General features: G+C 53.6%; 6 protein-coding genes across 6 annotated transcripts; 4 read left to right on the forward strand and 2 right to left on the reverse strand.

Moving 5' to 3' along the window:
* Nucleotides 1–546: 546 nt before the first annotated feature.
* DICSQDRAFT_126796 (uncharacterized protein) lies at nt 547–1,796 on the forward strand (the record flags this gene model as incomplete). Its single annotated transcript, XM_007365281.1, has 5 exons — nt 547–676; nt 730–890; nt 950–1,100; nt 1,168–1,397; nt 1,452–1,796. 5 exons carry the CDS (start codon nt 547–549, stop codon nt 1,794–1,796), a joined length of 1,017 nt encoding a protein of 338 aa, XP_007365343.1.
* A 697-nt stretch (nt 1,797–2,493) lies between these two features.
* Nucleotides 2,494–4,771, forward strand: DICSQDRAFT_154901 (FAD/NAD(P)-binding domain-containing protein). The gene is made up of 9 exons (XM_007365282.1): nt 2,494–2,701; nt 2,763–2,954; nt 3,007–3,209; nt 3,264–3,329; nt 3,379–3,758; nt 3,823–3,840; nt 3,894–4,064; nt 4,127–4,216; nt 4,276–4,771. Exons 2-9 carry the CDS (start codon nt 2,911–2,913, stop codon nt 4,660–4,662), a joined length of 1,359 nt encoding a protein of 452 aa, XP_007365344.1. The 5' UTR covers nt 2,494–2,701; nt 2,763–2,910; the 3' UTR covers nt 4,663–4,771.
* Nucleotides 4,772–4,925: 154 nt separating this feature from the next.
* DICSQDRAFT_136200 (NAD(P)-binding protein) lies at nt 4,926–6,403 on the reverse strand. Its single transcript, XM_007365283.1, has 7 exons — nt 6,150–6,403; nt 5,913–6,079; nt 5,742–5,851; nt 5,489–5,685; nt 5,269–5,400; nt 5,118–5,204; nt 4,926–5,059 (listed from the first exon to the last, which is right to left on the reverse strand). The coding sequence occupies exons 1-7, from the start codon at nt 6,276–6,278 to the stop codon at nt 4,949–4,951; spliced, it is 933 nt and encodes a 310-aa protein (XP_007365345.1). The 5' UTR covers nt 6,279–6,403; the 3' UTR covers nt 4,926–4,948.
* A 3,823-nt stretch (nt 6,404–10,226) lies between these two features.
* Nucleotides 10,227–11,077, forward strand: DICSQDRAFT_169668 (glutathione S-transferase C-terminal-like protein; the record flags this gene model as incomplete). The annotated part of the gene is made up of 4 exons (XM_007365284.1): nt 10,227–10,282; nt 10,346–10,630; nt 10,689–10,940; nt 11,005–11,077. 4 exons carry the CDS (start codon nt 10,227–10,229, stop codon nt 11,075–11,077), a joined length of 666 nt encoding a protein of 221 aa, XP_007365346.1.
* A 695-nt stretch (nt 11,078–11,772) lies between these two features.
* DICSQDRAFT_105281 (acetyl-CoA synthetase-like protein) lies at nt 11,773–15,915 on the reverse strand (the record flags this gene model as incomplete). Its single annotated transcript, XM_007365285.1, has 15 exons — nt 11,773–12,292; nt 12,352–12,608; nt 12,674–12,817; nt 12,880–13,681; nt 13,737–13,794; nt 13,853–14,003; nt 14,068–14,245; nt 14,301–14,398; nt 14,459–14,576; nt 14,630–14,683; nt 14,743–14,874; nt 14,937–15,028; nt 15,086–15,154; nt 15,210–15,548; nt 15,618–15,915. 15 exons carry the CDS (start codon nt 15,913–15,915, stop codon nt 11,861–11,863), a joined length of 3,222 nt encoding a protein of 1,073 aa, XP_007365347.1. The 3' UTR covers nt 11,773–11,860.
* A 35-nt stretch (nt 15,916–15,950) lies between these two features.
* Nucleotides 15,951–16,587, forward strand: DICSQDRAFT_154904 (uncharacterized protein; the record flags this gene model as incomplete). Its single annotated transcript, XM_007365286.1, has 1 exon — nt 15,951–16,587. A coding segment is annotated over one exon (165 nt), but the record flags the coding sequence as incomplete, so codon positions are not given.
* Nucleotides 16,588–19,913: the final 3,326 nt, after the last annotated feature.

Genomic DNA, 19,913 nt, shown 5'->3' on the forward strand with positions numbered 1-19,913 from the left:
CCGTAGCTGTGCTCGGGGAGATGTTTCACAGACGGAGATGAGAATGGGCTCATGATTGCCTTCGGTCTGATGTTACAGCGTCTGAAAGAGTATACATGTGACTCTTCTGTAGGTACAATGCTTCACCCGTCACGATCCTTGTCGCTGAAGACGCATGTTGAATAGATCGGGGCCTTCATAGATGCTGCATCTGTCTCTTGTGCGCAACCCACGTCGCCCTTGAATATCGTCGCTTCCGGACCCCCTTGTGATCCTCTAGACTTTCTCGAGTGCATGCTTTCGTCGCAAGCACAAAGAATGTAACTGACACACCTGTTCAGGCTTGCACGCGGCGCCGGACATGGCTGCCACAAGTCGTGAATCGGTGCACATGTCTCTGGAAAGAGGGTGGTGAGCGATTGCAGACGGAGGATAAAGGCGACGTGCGTAACACATTGTATGACAATCCACTCCCCTCCTTATCGCTCGCTCTCTCGCATACAGCAGTATTAGACGGGCCGGCCCCTTCATCACAACTTGCTCTCATATTTTCGACGATTCGTCAGCATGGAGTCGCAATATACTCTCATTGTGCTCCTGTTTACATTGATCACCCAAGTATTGGCCCACGGTTACCTCAAGAGCGTTGCGATAGACGGCACGACTTACGAGGGCAATGTCCCCGATCAGACTCCCAGTACGTCGCATATACTTTGGGTGGATCTGTCCTTAGTTTACGAATAATTCTAGGTAATAGCCCAATCCGCCTCATCGATAGCGTTGAGCCTGTCAAGGGCGCATCGAACCCGAACCTCTCCTGCGGACAGGATGCTCAGAACGCAGCGCTCGTTGTGCCCGCCAACCCTGGGAGCCAAGTCGCTTTCTCTTGGGCTTCTGGTGGCGGCGGCAACGTAAGCACTCTCCATTCACGCTTTCGAGTACATAAACTCATGCTTCTCGTGCTCTCCAGTGGCCGCACAACACCGGTCCGCTCATGACTTACATGGCCGTGTGCGATGGGACTACGTGCGACAAGTTCGATGCTTCGAACGCCCGGTGGTTCAAGATCGACGAAGCCGGACAGAAGAGCGACAGTTCTGGTTGGGTGCAAGCGGATATAAGTCAGCGTCGTCTCCCTGTACATTTGTTGGGTGTGACTAATTGTTCACTTTGTCTCTATATCAACAGTGAACGGTCAATCATACAGTATCACGCTCCCTAGCGACATTGCAGCCGGAGACTATCTTATCCGCCATGAGATCATTGCTCTCCAAGGTGCAGTGTCTGTGGGCGGGGCCGAGTTCTATCCGTCCTGCACACAAGTTCGCGTTGGTGGCAACAACGATGGTGCTCCCAATGCTACCGTCAGCTTTCCTGGAGCGTACTCCGACACCGACCCTGGTATCTTGACACCTAATGTGCGTAGCTCCTTATTCAACCTCTGCTTCAGATGGCTAACATATTGTTGCTAGGTTTACAATCCTGGCTTCGAGTACGTTTTCCCTGGTCCTCCAATTGCTTCAATCGGTTCTGGAAATGGCAACAACGCCGTGTCCAACAGTGGCGCTCCTCCCGCTCCTTCATCTACTGCTCCCACTTCTTCCGCTCTTCCTTCGTCGTCGGCCTCTATCTCGGACGTTCCCACGTCCGCCCCAGGTCCCAGTCCAACCTCGGCTTCTACTTCCGTCGCATCTCCCTCTTCATCTAGCACCAGCAACTCAGGTAGCTGCGGTGACTGGAAATCTAACGATAATTGGGCTCGGGACACCTACCGCCCGCGCCGCTTTGTGAAGACCAGGCGGTCTGGACTTCACTGAGATCGTGTGTCAACTCATCTCGCCCCATGCCATCGATTCATGCACACTGCTGGAGGAGGGACATCATATGGGGGTCGTTGGCTGGAACAACGGGTCTCTGAGCAGGCTAGTACCACAAGTTCTATCATCTTTATTACGTTCTTCATGCACGTCACGATCTTTCGGGCATAATACACCGCTTATGATTCATATGTGATAGATAACTATATGGAAATTATGCTGGTACGGTGTGGTGGTTTTGCCTGTGATGTAACACGTCGCGAGGACGCTTCTTTTGCACTGCTACAAGTGCAATGTCAAGACATCTGTTGGGTGGTGACGTGAACCCCCATCGCGTGACGAGGCCGCTACATCGCTGAATCAATGACGGTCGCCTCAGCGCCTGGACGGTGTCAGCAATCGCGTTGAGAACAACTTAATCGCCCATATAGGCAATGCGCGGCCTTGCGATATCTGACAATACCACGGCAATACTGGGCTATATATCGTATATCTCCAGATGTTGCGGGTGTTGCGCGCTCCTCAAGGGATTCATTTCCGGTACTAGTATAAATTGGTGCCACAAGCGGCGCTTCAGGGCAGGTCCGCATACTGACAACTTGAAGATATTTTCACACTTGATGCCGTACTGTTCTCCCTCAGCCTTACCTTGCTCTATTTGTTTGTGCAGCTTCAATGATGTGGCTTGAGTAGATATATGCCTCGTTCACAAAGCAAGGCAACAAGAGCAATCCTTGTTATGTCGACATTGATGCAAACTGCAGGACTCGACTCTCCATGGGTGGCCGACGATCGTTCGATGCTTCTGTTCTTGGTCAGGATTACAGAGAACATTTGGCCGACACTCGGACTTCACCCCCGTGACGAGCCAGAACCACGCTACGACCCACTTCAAATCCGCCTTGGTGAGAGAGTTCTTGGACAGTTCACTGTGCACTGCTAGGCTTACGACTCCTTCTCTCGAAGTTCCGATGCCGCCGCCCGATCAACACGGATAACCGGTGGTTCTTCAGCTTGAGGCCTAGGTGCCGACTCCGTTATATAAGGCGCTTTAGACTTGCGTTTAAGCAACAAACACAAATATCTCTTTCCTGTTGTCCAGGTCAGACACTGCATGTCTTCTGTCAATTCTGCGTCAAAGTTTCGTGTTGCCATCATGTAAGCCTGCGTCTCGTTTATGTTATGGTTACTAGCTGATCATTCCTGGCAGCGGTGGTGGAATGGGTGGTCTAGTCCTTGGGCTGTGCCTCAAGAAGTATGCGTTGGACGTACAATTCGACATATACGAATCTGCGGCCAAACTTACGGAGGTTGGGGCCGGAGTCTTGATGTCCCCTCGTATTTGGACGATCATGCAAGAGCTCGAGTTGGAGGAAGAGCTAGTGAAGGTTACGGGAGCAGTGGACCGTGCTGGTATGCTACCGTTGATGATCCTGCGTATGATAAACACTGATGAAAACCACGCAGGAAGCGATATATTATTTCGGAAGGGAGACGAGGCGAAAGTGGTTGACATTGTGAAGCTCCATCAGCGTACGTGTCGCCCGCATAGACAAGGTATTGTCTGACAGTTGAATATCAGTGCACACGTTCCAGAGATCCGTGCTCCAGCAGATCCTATCAGAGAAGCTCGATGCCAAGGATAGGATTCACTTCTCAAAGCGCCTCACGTCTTACTCTGAGCCAACCTCCCCCACTGAGCCCATCATCCTGCATTTTAAGGATGGGACGACGGCAACCTGTGACATCGTTATTGGCAGCGACGGTATTCGTTCCTCCGTGCGCCGCACGATGTTCGCTAAACTTTCCGATGAATCGGAAAGGCACGGTCATATCGAAGACGCATCACGTACTCGCGTCATGGTCGAGCCGATCTGGTCCGGTCATGTTACATACCGTGGTTTGATACTAGCGAGCGAGCTCTCCGAGGATCTCAGGCGATTTGCATCTACGCCTCAGATTGTACGTGTATGGCTCTTCTTTAGGTCCGCAACGTGTTACTGACCCTCCACGTCTTCATTCTTAGCTGTGCGGAAAGGACAGGGTTCGCCTCATAAGTCGTATGTGTCTGTCTCGGATGGCTGACGAATGTTGTAGCACGTTGTGTTGTATCCAGTATCCGGCGGAGAACTTGTGAACATCGTTTCTAGTGTGTACACGCCTGGATCGGGTACAGTATATGATGGACCTTGGGTAGAGACAACTACCTCCGATAAAGTCGCCAAGTTATTCGAGGGATTTAATCCCAACGCTGTGGCCCTGATAAAGGTACGCTTCCATGCCAATGTGCGCTCCTGTATGCTGGAATTAAGCTAATCCATACACTGCAGTCACTGAGGGAGCCTTTGGGCTGGGCGTTGCACACAGTACCTAAACTGACTACATACATCAAGGGAAGATACGCGCTCATTGGCGACGCCGTGCGTTGATCATTTGCTATGTTCATGCCAGCTTCCTCATTCCAGTTATCTTGTTCCAGGCCCATGCAATGGTCCCATACCAAGGTGCCGGCCTTGGACAAGCAATTGAGGACGGTTTCGTTCTCGCGAAAATTCTCGCACATTCCTCCGTCACATTGACGAACGTGTCCGAAGCGCTCAGGATCTACGACGATGTCCGCAGGCCGTTCTCACAGAACGTGCAGCAAGGGTCAGAGTGGAATGGGATGCTTTACCAGCTGAGGCGAGCTGGTTGGGAGGATATCAGCGTCGAAGACAGCGCGGCCGGTCGGTACCCACCTGAGCTGCTCAGTGCCTTCGAAAAGGATGTGAAGGCGCAGATGGAGTGGCAATACGATCCTGGAGCAAGTATCAAGGGCGACATCGCAAAGGTTTCTGGTATGTTGGAGACCCTTTCCGCACAATGAGACTCCTCACGCTATACGTCCTTTCATGTTGGGTATGTAGGCGATACGAAGCGATCGAGTTATGTCTGGACATGTACTGAAACCATGGAATTGCTTCTGCGATCTTCCGACGCATACCAAGGAGTGATACATCTGAATGCGTATAGCGAGATGAGAACATGAGATAAGGGAAAGTAGATATCAAACACAGGGCGCGACTACTATCTGAAGGTAGACGTACAAAGAGGTCCCTTAGATACAGTTGTGGTAACTCCAGCAGCTGAGAACATGCTCGCCTAACTGCGCATCACTGGAAGCTCCTAGTGGCGTCCTCAAGGAACTCCCACAGCTTACGGCCGGTTTCTTCATTGTATGTCTCTTTTCTCGCCTCCCCAACCCTAGCCCACGGGATCAGGTACTGCGGATGTACTACGTCAATGATACAGCACTGCACCGAGAAGAGGGAGCAGGCATACCTTGCCACCCAGATTCGCACCCTCCAGAGTCGTACCCGCATACAGTTGGGTGAGCGCCCCCATCGGTGCCGGGTATAACAGATTCTTCTGCAATGGATGCGATGAGCCCTCAATACATCTGCGCCGAATTTCACTTCTCCGGACAGCTCACCGTCAGGATAGCCTCGACCTTGGAGATGTGCCTCTGCAGGTCGGTCTGGAGATTACCTGGATGCAGCGAGACGGAAACGATCCCTTGGTCCGCATAGCGTCGGTGCAGCTCGTGCGCGAACACGACATTCCCCTGCAGATATGCGCAATATAGTACTGGTGAGTATCTGGGGAATCACATGCGAATGTTTGCCCGAGGACACGCCGACGAGAATACTCACGAACTTGCTCAGCGAGTAGAGCTTCTTCGTGCCTGCCTTGAAGCGCTTTTGTCCGTCTCGGATCGCGTCGAAGTCGATTCCAGATACGAAGGTGTGGCCCATGGAGGACGTGTTGATCACACGCGCCTTGCCGTCGGGCGACGACTTGGCTGTCTCGATGAGGCGCGGGAGGAGGAGCTTTGTGAGCAGGAAGTGGCCTGCACGACAGTGCGAATCAGATGGGACGAGAAGATATGAGTACGAAAACACGCACCGATCACGTTGGTTCCGAACTGCAGGTCGAACCCGTCCTTTGTGACCTGTTCGACAGGAGGGTACATAACCCCGGCGCTGTTGAAGAGCACGTCGAGACGCTGCTCTTGGCTGTGGAAAAACTGTCAGTGCCCATTGCTAGTCAAGGCCATAGCCTGTTGAAAACACGCGCCTCATGAAGGACTCGACCGCGGGCTGAATCGTGGTCAAGTCTCCGAGGTCGACCTGCAAGAAGAGCGCCTCCTTGCCGGTCTCTTTCTTCAAGTCTTCGATAGCCTCGTTCACCCGTTGCGGGTTGCGTCCGGCAATGTACACTTTCGCGTTGTGGTTCAACAGGGCCTGTTGACACCGAATGAGCAATGGGGTCACGTTCCAGAGGAGATGACCTGAATAGCGGAACGCGGCACACCTTGACAGTTTCCTTACCAATACCCGTGTTACCGCCAGTGACGATGATGACCTTACCCGACAAGTCGGGGATCTGGTCAACGCTCCACTCGGGCTTCGGAGGGAACATGTTCGTACATGTGCTCGACATGCTGGCTTTGGGTCTTCAGGAGATTGAATGAGAAGGCCCTACAAGGGATAGTGGTGGCGGATACGAGCGAGCGGAGGTAAAGGGCAGTGATAGAATAGGTCGCTGCCCCAAGTCCGCAAAGGACATATATACGAATTATGCTTGGGCCCGTGTAGGCTCATGACACATAGATACACGCCCTCGATTGCTGTTCCAATGCCGATTTTTAGTCACAAGAAGGCGTACCTCAACAATTAGGGATCTCATCACGTTCCCCTCTAATCGCTAAAAGCAAATCTGAAAAACTTCAAATGTGATGGACACGCACCGACATGTATGTTTGAAACAAGCTTGCGCGGTGAAGGCGCACATATGGCGCTTACGTAACACCACAACATTGGCATCCGGCACGGTGCAGGCCGCCAAGCGCCACATCCGATTGAGCGAAGCTGTACAAGACACAGATCCCGTTCGGACACCACCGATCGAACGGAGAGGCCATACACCCTGCGCTAAGCTTCATGCGATGATAGCAGATCGACTGAAAGGTGCTCACCCACCTATAACTATATATACGGTCAATTCGACGCACTCGGCCCTCTTGCGCTGAGGCCAAGGCGACCCGAGGATATGGGCCTCTTGAAGCCTCCTTGTTACTCAATCCCGCCGCGTTCTGATTGCAATCGATCGCGCAGCCTCCCACGGCGGCGCCCATGTATTTGAATATCATGTGTTGACCTACGGCGTGAGATCAGGTCACTATATACCATGTCTTGATCAGCGCTCTGAGTCGATCCAAAGTCTACGAAGTATGATTAGTCCTGCGCTGACGAACAATTCATATCATTGCGCTTGCAGGGGACTCTTCTCCAATACACTACTCAGTATAGTCAACGGTGGATCACTAACATCGTGCAATAAAACGAGGCACGGGTCACTCACAAGAATCCACGCCGCTTGTCCTTCACGGGAAGTTGCAACCCGCAACAGTCGTCCAGTATGCCTCAGACTCCCTTCCTCCGGTTCAGGGGTTGTATCATCGCAGAGCGGGATGACTTGAAGGATAACTTTGATCACAGCGAAGCTCCTCTTGATCCGACATCGCCGGGGTGCTTCGCAAATACGTTATGTCTCGGAAAGCGCGTGGACGTCAAAGGGATGGGAGGGTTGTCTGCTTATGTCGCGCCCGCATCTCCCGCTCCTAAAGGTCACTAGCGTTTGTCCACCCGTGGCTTTGCGACTCATCGCTTCGCCTCCAGCTCACTGTTTGATGTCAGCAAAGCAATAACACTCACCATCTTTCGTGAGCTCTCGCCAAACTTGATCTCTCTCGACTTGAGGCTGATCGGAGAGGATGCTAACTAGTCGAAGTCAATGTCTTCATCCCACAGGAGAGCGAGGTTCGTGACGCAGCGCAGAGCGCTGAGCTGGAGACAGATGAAGAACCCCTTAGCATGTACTGTTTTGGTGATCTGCGAGATGTTGCCAGTCAGCCATCCCGAGACGCTTGACTCTCGAATACCCTATGCTTACAGTGTTGAGATGCGGCGACGTGTACCGTACCAATTGCAAGCAACTTGTGTGACCCAAGCATGGGGACAGTGTTGGTAAGGCTGGTCTTCGTAGACACGATAACCGGGTCTCGTCGAATCATTGCTGGAAACCGGACCTAACGTTCACCGGGCTTGAATTGCACTGAGAGGGACCTACCGGTTCAAGGCGCTAATGGTGACCTTGTCCAGTGGGACCACAGGTTATGATAGAACGAGCTAGTGTCTCGAAGTGCGAGATTAAGTCACATCCGCAGAGTTAGCCCACGCAGTGGGATCTCCAAGCGACAGCGTCCGCACATATGGCCTTCGTCTGCCTCACAGCTCCGACTTCATGACATGGCAAGAACTTGCTTAACAGCACTCCCCGGTATTATTTGCTCCATGTATACACCACTCGCGGACACTTGGCGGTCAAGGCCGCCGACTGTGAGAAAGAATCAGCGCGAGGTTCTGTGATTGGTGATAGCGTCCGCCACGCGCCACTCTCGCAACAGCTCATAGCCCCAGATAGTCATGAGCCAAGACAGACAATGAAGGAAAGTTAAAGTTGATCCATAAGCCAGTGAGATGCAGTCAGCATTCACGTTGGACGGCCCATCGATGATTGCTCTGCTTGAAATCGATGAAGGCGGGCGTCTGCCTTACCTAATTCGTAGAAGGGCACCACGTGGCACCTAAGTTCTCGCCGGCCACGAGGGTCAACCGTGACGACTAACGTCGTACTGCTTATGGCCAATTCGCCCTACTCACTACTGGCCCAGGGCTGGCCCCCTCTTGGCCTACATGAGATTGCCCTTACGTTCCGCTCAACCAATCGTCCTTCACTAGTATGAGACTTGGTGAGTGTTTGGCCTTCCTTCTTGTGATACTCTCAAGCGGTTCCAATGTCCATTCCTGATAGTACATATGCTGACCAAGGATCTACATAATGCTGTGTCAGTCAATCGTAACTCATTACCAGTTATCCCAGACGTTAGGAGAGCTACTGCCAGATGAATCCTATAATAATTCGCCAGGCTTACCAACTGCGACTTGAGGTTCAAACGGTGACATCTCAAGACTGCACTGCGTGAAGCGCCAGATTACGGTGGCAGGGAACATGCTGGGAATCTGCGTATCCCACGCATGTTCCCCACGGATTCCTCAGCATATTCCCCCTTTATGGGAATCTGCTGGGAACATGCACATTCTCTCTAGATTCCCTCCACATCCCCAACGGCCTTGGCGGATTGCTATGGCAAGGGGGACTTGTCTGTCCAAAATCACTTATCTAACCGTGATGACGTTGTCGCCTGACCCCATATCAGTCTGCCATCGCGTCCATAGGCAACTTGACTTCGTACTTCTTCCATCCCCTCCTTGTGCCTACCCTCTTCATGGTACGTACTGGCCATCGACTTCCGGATGCCAGCTGATGTCTGAGCCTCACTATGCAGGCGTTTTCAGGCTCTTGTAGGTACGTCTACTAATCGGGGCAATGGTGGGTCCTCTAATGTTGTATGTAAAGTCCCTGCATGGAATCTGATAGCATCTAGTAGGCCCGGCTGTTGTCCAGCATTCATCGTCACTTGATGGTGAGTCTCAGGTCTCAGCTTGATAGCAAACTGCTAACATTGCCCAAGCAGCACCTGTATACTGACATTATTGTTGCATATATGCGCAGTTAGGTACGTGTGTTTGGTATTGTGCGCGCTGTCTCAGCTTTGCCTGATGTCCAGATCAGTTGTAGGACATCACCACACTTTGAACGCGGCGCATGACATGGATGGGGTGTCTTATTATGCTGGTCTGCAGATTTCTCAGACACTCGGGCTGTAGCGTAGAAGAGTCGGCCTTCGAATATATTTTCCGCCTATGATGATGTATATGTCCTTGCTGGCCCAAAAGCCAATAACCAACCACCGTGAATAGGTGCCTATATTGGGATATATGAGGCGCCAAACTGCAAACCTCATGAATATAAATGATTATTATGGTACAGAAGTGTATATCCCGTTTAATCCCATGTTACGCAGGGTACGGAATGTCTAAGTAATATATGGGGAACATGGTCGGAATGTGAGCGGAAGGCAGTTAATACCACGACATCCCCTAATCCGGCGGAATGTGGTGGGAACACGCTGGGAATGCGGCGGTAATGTGCTCATCCTCTCCTTGTTCCCCAACCTCCGTAATCTGGCGCTTCACGCGGTGCTGGCTAGAGTGAGGTTCGTCAGCACGCCTTCCGAATGGGGACAAGGAAGATTCACGGACGCTTTGCGAACATCACCATCACCACAATGTCGTAATCGGGGCCAAGTTGTTTGCCTAAGCGTGCTCAGGTATAAAGGAGACCAGTCTGGCTTCCTAGAGAATCATTCCCAACAGCCTCTTCACTCTCACCTCCCGAAAGCACCCAGCTCTTATCGCTACAGTCATGTCGCACGGCAAGCAGTTCACGCTCTACACCCACACCGGCGGTCCCAACGGCTGGTCAGTTTGTCTTGTTTCTGGCCCACTCCACACCGTGGCGTGCTTACGGTGCTTCGTTTACAGGAAAGTTGTGAATGTTCTCGAGGAGCTCGGATTGACCTACGAGCCCATCTACCTCGACTTCGGAAAGAACGAGCAGAAGGCTCCGGAGTACACCAAGTATAACCCGAACGGCCGTATCCCCACCCTCATCGACCACAAGAACGGCGACTTCGTGCTCTGGGAGTCCGACGCCATCCTCCTCTACCTCACCGACAAGTACGACACAGAGAAGCGGCTGACCGTCACCGACGAGAAGGAGAAATACTCCCTCTTCAAGTGGCTCTTCTTCCAGTCCTCGGGCCAGGGGTGCGTATCCCTATCCGCGGGCGATGCTGCGTTCTTACTGACGGTGTGCTTGTCACAGCCCGTACTTCGGCCAGGCGGCGTGGTTCCTGCGCTACCACCCCGAGCAGGTTCCCAGCGCGATCGAGCGGTACCGCAAGGAGACCCTGCGCGTGATGTCCGTCCTTGAGTCAGTGTTGTCGAAGCAGGAATGGCTCGTGGGAGGCAAGCCGACGATTGCGGACTTCTCTTTCATCACCTGGAACAACGTCGCGCTCAGCTTCACTCTTAAGGACTATGCCGACGTCCAAAAGGAGTACCCGGCGTTCCACGCGTAAGTCTCCGTTACCGCTCTACTGCACCGGATACATCTGATGTATGCGTCCCATGAACTACAGGTGGCACCAGAAGCTGGTGTCTCGCGACAGTGTCAAGAAGGCCCTTGCCACACAAGCTGCCTTGAGCCAATGATGGGACATGTCGCCCTTGACGAGCGGATCACCTTCCAACCCTTGGAATAGTGTCCTGTATCAGTATGCATGAATACGAAAGAGATCGATTTCTTCACGACGACACAGATTGTGAACCGGCCGGTACCGAAGACCGAGGTTGATGTCGGAAGACAATCGCCCACAAAGGATAAGTATTGTTCTCTGAAGGGCGCGTTTCAGTGGGACTTGGAGAATCCCTCCCAGAACTGGGGTACGTGGTGTACGTACCTTAGCATAAATTGCCTCACAATGTGCCCGGCCTACGGAAGAACTACTCCCGTGAATAGATCGAAGGATACAGTCGCATATCGGGCCAGACGGCGGCAGGGTCCAACACGGAGTCAATATGCACGTTAAAAGCCGTGATTAGAGACAGACAGCACACGTGCACGCTTTCGATATAAATGCCTCCCTGAAGCCACCAACCAGTCTCGACCTCAACGCAGTCTCTCTGGCAGATCCTCCTGCTGATACAATGACACGGGATCCCAGAGGTCTTCGGTGAACTTGGACTGCCGCAATACAGGATATTGAGGTAGCAAAAAGACTGGTGAGTGTCTCGCCGACTCCTTATTAGGGCCCTACATTTTAACACGCCGGTACTAGTAGACAGTCATAGCGTAGGAGTTGATGTACATTACACCATCGGCAAGGTACCCACCCCGCAGGGGTGGCGGTGAATATGCGAGCGGTCGCCTCGGTCTGTAGTACGACTCGTTCATTCGTGATATCACAATTGCCTGCGCGAATGTATGAGAACTATCTAGTGGATGAAGCCAGACCTTTTCCACGCCGCCAGCCACATACGCGCTCGCTCCGCACCCAGCTGTGGCATTTTAGCTAGCGACTCCGACACTCGCACTGCCTTCTCAGTCGAGATGAACACTAGACCCATCGCCTCCCTGTCCGGGGTCATCGTCCCGGCCTGTGCTTTGTAGAACGGCAGAAGGCGGAGTGCAGGGTTGGCCTTCATCGCCTCTACCTCTTCTGCAGACCCATGCTCAACGCTGCCCTCAAGCTTTTCAAGCCACTGCGTGTAAGGGACAAGGGGAACACCGAGCTCCTCCGCGATTGGCGCAAGGAGAGCGTGCCAGGGGACCGGGTGGGGATGGACGAGGTGAAGGACTGACTCTGGTGAGCGGCGCATCTCCGCGAAGGCCTTCGCGGCTTCGTACGCCGGGAACCACGTCACTTTCTGCAGAGAAAGGTGAGCATGATGGGTAAGAATCAGGCGAAACAGCTGAAGCAACTCACTCCGTCATGCTCGGGCAAGCACTTCTGGAACAGCGCGGACTTGACGAGGGACGGGAACCACTCGCGCTCGTTCCAATAGCCCTTCCTGTCTCCCGCAACTTGTCCAAGGCGCATGACAACTGTGTGCACCCCTGTGCGTTCCGTAACGTTTTGCAGGACGTGCTCAGTGACCCACTTGCTCTCGGAATAGCCGGTGCCGAAGGCCGACGCAGGGTCGTCGAGAGGTATCTCGGGAACCGGCGGGGAAATCTTGCAGCCTATGTCAATCGCGCGTTACTTAGTCGTCTAGCGTTTCACAGTGCAAGAGTTCAAGAATACTTACCAGAGAAAACGCCCACGGAACTGACGAACACGACTGTAGGTGCCTTCTTGTACGGCGAGCTGATCGCGAGGTCGACGAGGTTGCGCGCGCCCTGGATATCATGCTCGAACGAGGCGATTGACAGGTTGAAGTCGACCTTCCACGCTGTGGGCACGTCGATCAGCACGACCCATCCACCGATCGAGATAGTGAAGCACGGTACTCGCCGTTGTGTAAAATATGCGTCGCAGACGTCCTGATCTCGTCCAACAGCTCAGCCTCAACCGCAAAACCAGGCTCGTGCAGCACCGCCTCGACCATCCTGAATTTCGGTGAGTCGAGCAAGCTGACATCCAGCCCGCGCGCCTCGAACTGCTTCCGCTGCCTTCCAAGCGCCTGCGCACCCTTCCTGTTGAACGCATACACGCGCTCGACGGTCTCGTCGCGCAGTAGGTGCTCGAGCGTGTCGCATCCGAACCCCCCAGTAGTGCCCGTGATGATGACTACGTCCTTCTGGCCCTCGGGGCGCTCCACCAAGTTCGCGGGGCGCGCGGGGAGGTTCGCAGAGTACTTTTCGACGTGCTTCCAGAGGTCCTGCGGTGCGCGCACGGCCTCTTCGGCGCTGTGGATGATGTTGTGGAGGAGCGTCGCGAGGGACGCGATAGTCGGCGCCTGGAAGACGACGTTCATGGGCAGGCGTACCGCGGCGTCCTTGTGTGTCTCACGGATGGCGCGAAGGAGCGTGTTTCGGATCCAGGTCGACTGCAGACTGTCGCCGCCATTGCGGAAGATGTCGGCGTCGTCGGCAATAGCGCGGCGGAGAGTGCTCTGGACGACGGTCCGCACGAACGCGAGCGTGCTAGCGGGGTCCCAGACGGCGGGCGGAGCGAACTCGCTCTGCGCGCTGTTCTCGACTTCCTTGTACAGCGCCTCGATCTCGTCGGCGTATTCTTTGAGAATAACGCCACGGCGTGGCAGGCCCTTGGCGTTGTGTTCGAACGGCTTCGAGGGGTGTGTTACGAGAATCATCTGCGAGACTCCTTGTCAGTCATGCGAGGACACTACGCTTTACCAAACCACATGCCTCCTTGAAGATGCGGGAGTGCTGAGGAGCAAATTCGTTCACACGCTCAATGGTGGGCCTGGAACAGAAGACCCGTCAGCTACTCCACTCAATGTACATGCATGAAATGTGCGCACCAGATCTTGTTCCTGTAAGCCTCGAGCTGCTTCGCATCTGTAGGGTCGATCTGGAAGTCTTCCGTAGGCTCGATGAGGACGCCATTCTGGAATTTCCCACGACCGAACATGACGGAGCTCTTCACGAACGGATCCTCGTTGATCATTTTCTCTGCCGAAGGCACCTCGTGTCAGCAGCTCTCACATTCACGCAGAGAACGACGAATCGAGCCTACCGAGGGGAACGGGATTAGTCTTCTCGCCGTTCGACAAAATGATTTGCTCGTCTGCACGCCCTACAATCTTCCACAAGCCAGGCTGGGTCGGGTGCGGGACAGCGAGATCGCTCGTGGCGTACGCATCCTGATCGCCGACCTTGGTGTTTGTAACGGGGAGTGGGAGGTCTGGGGGAGACTGAAGACACCTCATCAGAAACTCACAGCACTGTCTTGCTGCCAAGGAGACTCACAAGAACGACAACTTCGTACGTGCCGTCACCCATGGGCCGGAAAGAGCCTTTGAGGCTTGCAGTTACGGACCAGTAAGCCCAGTCCATGCCAGGGTTCGCTAAAGCAACATCGCATAAGTATGACAGAGTTCAAGCTTTGGTACGAGAAGAGTGCTCACGTCTAGCGAAGGTGTTGATGAGTCCGACTTCTGTGCATCCATAGACGGTATAGAGCGAGACGCCCTGCGCAGCAAGCGTATTACCGACTTGATCGTTGAGTGCCGCCCCACCGAAGATCTGATGCAGCCATGAGCAACAAGCAAAGGGAGAACGTGGCTGAAGCACCTTACCACGCCACGCATCCTCTTCATGTAGAGCACCTTCTCCGGGTCCCGACCCCATTCCTGATTGAAATCATCCTGTAAGTACGTAGGGAATGTAGAGCACGTGCGTGTGTCCGTACCTCAATGAATGAGGGAACACTCCAAGAAAAGTCCGAGCCAGTGGCTGCGATACCTGTCCAGACAGCGTCTGGAGTAGGGACGGTCGGTGGAGATGCGGGCTTGAATGCTGCTACGATGAAGCCATTGATAGGCTGTGCCAGACAAACAAGTGGTCAGCGTTCGCTCTGAGGCCGCTATTCAGTATCAGACGTACAGCTGCAGAATATAAGAACGAGCCGAGACCGTGGAACATGGGCGATCCGTGGGCACCCATGATCGTCCCCTTGATGTCCACGTTACATTTCACTGTAAGCACACCTTCAGTTACAAACAGCCTTGACATCGTCGCTCTGAGAGACGCACGCGGCTCCTGACCCCACGACAAGATGCCCTTGATGGTCCACCGAATAGGCTTCGGGTGTCCGGTCGAACCTACAACACTCCCTTATGAGTTCATTCCGCATGCGGAACAGCTAGCGCAGCATACCAGAAGAGTGCATGATCGTGTTGTATGCACGTACATCGTAGGTCTTCGGCAACTCTACCGCCTTCTCGAACAGGCTATCAGCCATCGGCGTGGCGGGAAAGAGATCCTCGAAGACCGGCATCCGGTGCTTTTGCACGTTCACGCCGTCCGAGGCGAGCAGCTTGATCGCCCCGTCGGCGATCTCGTTCATGATGGCGTCGGGAGACACAATGATGTGCGTGAGCCCGGTGCGCTTGGCCATGTCTGCGACCGCAATGGCCGCATTACGTGTCGAAATGAGGAACGCGCAGACCCCAGCGCGGAACGCGCCGATGATAGTGCAGAAATAGGTGATTGTATCTGTAGTTTAGAAAGGTGACTCAGTATATGTTCGGGTTGCGGTTGAATGACGATAAGTCGGAAACGTACCAGTATTCGCCAGGATACCGACGACGGGAGAGCCTGTCGGGGCGTTGGGCTCCCTGCCAATACTGTGTGTGATATACCGTGCAGCACGGTTGATGGCCTCATTAGCTGTAGAGTAAGTAATGTACTCGTTCTGCGCAGTGGCGGGATCGTGATAAAGGAACAGCGGGTAGTTCGGGTTCTCCTTCGCGTTCCAGTCATAGAGCTGAGGAAGCGCAGTGTCGTCTCGCCTGATGAGATCTTCTGGAATGCGAAACTCCGAACTGATGCGTGGTGGAAGGTCGTGGGCGGTCAACGGCATCTTGGAGAGGAAGTGAGATGGGGAGTAGCTAGTGTGTGAGAGGCTGCCGGTGGGAAGCTGTCGGTCCGGAAAGAACAGATGATGGGCTGAGTGCTATCTCTGTAGCTGCGTCTGCCGGTTTTTATACATGGCGGACACTATGCACGTCACGTCTGGAAGGCGAGGCCGGAAGTCGCTTCCCACAGTCGTCGGACTCATGACAGAAAGTATTGACCATCGGACGGTGGTCTACTCTCGATGGGAACCTCAGCCGAGCGCCACAATAAACCTATCAGACTGTTGAGCACGTGGCATATCCATCCGATGCCGGCTTCGTCAGGAAAACCATAGAGGAAAACATATGAGTTTCCCGCGAAACTACCAAAGGGGCACAAAGGACCCGAAAGGAGAGTTCATGCTGCCGATAGCGCAGCGCGAAGCGGCAATCGCGTGACCCACAAGGTTTGCAACGCTTTGACGTCAGGCCATCCACCGGCATATACGAATGTGCGCCTCGCGTTCAAACGGTCAGGAGGGACATTGACAAAACCCTTACTCAAGAGGAAACAGGTCGGGCCAATAATAGAGCTGCTCAATTCTTGTGACGCTAGACGCGTTCAGAGGCCTTTGATGGAGGCGAGACCAGCCGACGTGCGCGCCTTCGAAAACCCTCGAGCGAGGCTGATACTCCTTCCCCCTCACATATTGCCTCAAAGGTGGTAGCGTCAATCAACGAGGAAAATTTCGTCTTGAACATACTCGTGAGTAACATTCCTCTGTAGGGCAGGGACGTGCCAGACTCCCTGGAAAACAACGGGTACGAGGCAGAGGTCGACGCCTTGCCATATGCGGAAGGCTCGCGTCCACAAGAATCGAGCGGCCCTTATGGGCATCCATCACATTTAGTCGGGATACCTTCGCCAGCCTGCTGGAAACCGATCGCAAGCTTGTGACGCCACGATCGGTTGATCTACATCAGCAGTAGATGCTGTAAGTGCGGTGGATTCGATTGCACCAAAAGTCGGAAACTCACGGAGCTCGCCTGGAATATGTAACTTGCAGTCATAGGGATGACGAGAGGTGTTGGTAACAATATTGGAGAAATATTGAGCCGAGGATGGATAGCTGGCAGTGAGCAGCACTCATCGGCCGCGTGCGAGGGGCGCGGTGAATGATCTGCTATGATCTCGCCGCCATCAGCATACAGCTACCGGATTCCGTGTTTGGCGTGTGAATCAGGCCCTTGCCTGTGGAGACTTCGCCGCAAAAGAATATCGCTAAGTGTGCGTCCGGATCCTTCGGAGGAGCCGAGAAGGTCTTAGAAGTAGCTGGATGCTCAGAAGATGCGACAGCCAGGTAGCAAGCGGCAAGAAGCAGACATCGCGGACACGGAACGATGACGGTTGAGGACAAGTGGACCAATCTCGCTCGCGTCATGCGATGTACCAGATAAACGCCTTCCACTCTCCGGCAAATGATAGACGCCTATCGAGAAATCTATCCGGACTGGTACTATGTCGCACGCCATCGATAACAGTAATATGTACTGCTGGAGTCCTTTAATCAACGGTGCATAACCGGAATCGTTGGTGCAGTGGGTACATTATTGGCGGTCGAAGTGATGTGGCAGAGACCCCCCTTGGCAGCTGGACTCGGCGGAGCGCTGACTGACTGAACTTTCCCCATCGGTTTCATATATATCGCCTACGAAGGACTTTTCTGCTTCGAGCATCCACTCTCAGACAAATTCATGTCTCTGGATTCCGACCCCGGCGCATGCGGAGCGCGCTCCAGCTGGACAGCCGAGTGTTGAGCTAGGCCTCTGACTAGTAAGCAGATCCGACCGTTCAGCCTCATGAACCACCACGGCACCAGTATCCTGACAGTTGCAATATAGAGACTCATCCACATATGTCTGATATTGTTCAAATTGGTGCGCTTTGACCACCCCTCTGGGGCGGAAGTGGGAAGTAGTTCCGCTACGATTGGTGCATGCTGACTTCAGAGCTGTTCCGACTACACAGCCACGCTGTCTCCATGGCTGGAGTTTGCAGAAGTACCGCTGGGATCACAAGATCCCACATGCGTACTCTGTCCACTGTGAGGCTTTGCGACCTCCATGTCTGGCGGGGCGCCGACGATTCTCACTTTTCGCATCGCTCAGTCAACACACCACCCCGGGCTCTCAACCCTAGAATCGCTTGACTGGTTTCCCTACGCATCATGAGCGACTGAAGAAGCCGTACTCTGTTATTCCGCCATCAGCAAAAGTGTATAAATGTTGCCGAATATTACCCTCCCGGGCCCACCCAGGCAATGGCAGAAATATCATGTGACATATATGTAATGTTGGGCGCACCTTGTCAAGTTTCCATTCTAGCCCAATAACCCTGAATGGGTTGGAAGAGAAGGGAATGTACAGCAATACCAGGCAATACCGGCGAGATCTCGCCGGCATTGCCCGGTATTGTCAGTGTGGCACCCGCTTGCAATGACTACAGTCGAGCGCCGTACCTCCCTAAATTGCCCGGGATTGTGTTGGTTGCGAGATGGGGCAACCTTGAGAAGCCCAGGCAGTACAGGGCAACAACCTGTCGACGTTGCCAGATATTTCCATGCTTTGCCTCAGATTCTCAGTGTCGGGCGATGAGAAGAGGCGACGTATAACATTCTATTACGAAACAAGAAAATGACAGACAAGCTACACATACAAGACAGTCGCAGGAGCATTACAAGATATTCACCCGCAAGGAAACCAGATTGAACAAGTCAGCTAGGACGACGTCAGTGGTCGAGGATTATCCTCTCCTACCTCCTCCACGATGACATTGGCGATGAGATGGGCTATAGAGTACCAGTGAGACAAGTGGAGACGCAGGAACACTGCATGATCTGTAGGTACTCACGATGACTTCGATCATCATACTCTCGTTAGCTCTGGTGAAACCGCTCATGCCAACGGAGTATACGATCGGGAAATGACGGCGCTGCGCAAGGTTCCTTCGTTAGCTGCTAATGATACAGTTATTGAAGCCTACCTTACAAGGAACAGCGACACGCCGACGCCGCCGAGTGCTCGAAGACACCAGTAGCAGGGTATATAATTATGCTGTCTGATGACGCATCCGTCAAAGAAAAGCCGACTGGGCGTGTTGCATGACAAGGTACTCACAAGAGATGCTGTCCAGGTTGTTGAGCAGAGTGGCCCGTATATCGGTGGGTATAGATCTCAGGGCATCCTTTGCGACAAGTGCAGACTCCCTCGCTATTCGAACAGTGAAGTTCTTCACCGCACCACGCGCGCTCCGCTTGCCAACAGCCTCGTATGATATGTCCGGTGATTGGCCTCGGGGTCTGACAGGAGAGGCACGTTCTCGTCTGGCATCTCGTGGTCGGGTCCTTTGCAGGCATATGATGCGCCCTAGGACATAACAGACTGCTCACGTACCACGGACAGTGACCTCAATATCCCACCTGGTGTCACGAACCGCCCTCACGGCGCCACGTTTCCTTTTCAATTCGGACCACTGCCTCGTACGTTTCCTTATTGTTCACTACTCGCTACGGTTTCCCTTTGTCCACACACGGACAATAGCTCCCTTTGTCCCCACGTCCGCTATTGTCCTACACCCCTTGTACTCCGTACCCATGGCAACGCTATTGTTCTCTAGCGCCCATTGTTCGTTCCCTGTATATAGCTGGATCCCTTGCTACCTGGAGACTCTAGTTTCGACCTCTTGTTTCCAGGTAAGCCATCGTGTATTTCGCTCTGTAGATACTTCGCTCAATACACAACTTGTCTCCAGTCCTGCCTGTTGAGCTCCGCTCCAGTCTCACTGCGATCAGAGCTCGTCGGCGCTCCTGCCTGCCTCGCTCGTCTCCACTTACTCGCTCGACAGTCAGTCGTAACATTAGGTCGAAACTACCTCACAGGCACCAGCGCCCTCCCACGTTTAACACTCCGTTTATCACTGTCTCCCCCACCTTTCCATCCTGGATTGTAGCTCGTTTTTCCACGG

Source organism: Dichomitus squalens, assembly GCF_000275845.1.
Source record: "Dichomitus squalens LYAD-421 SS1 unplaced genomic scaffold DICSQscaffold_11, whole genome shotgun sequence".
NCBI classification, from domain to species: domain Eukaryota; kingdom Fungi; phylum Basidiomycota; class Agaricomycetes; order Polyporales; family Polyporaceae; genus Dichomitus; species Dichomitus squalens.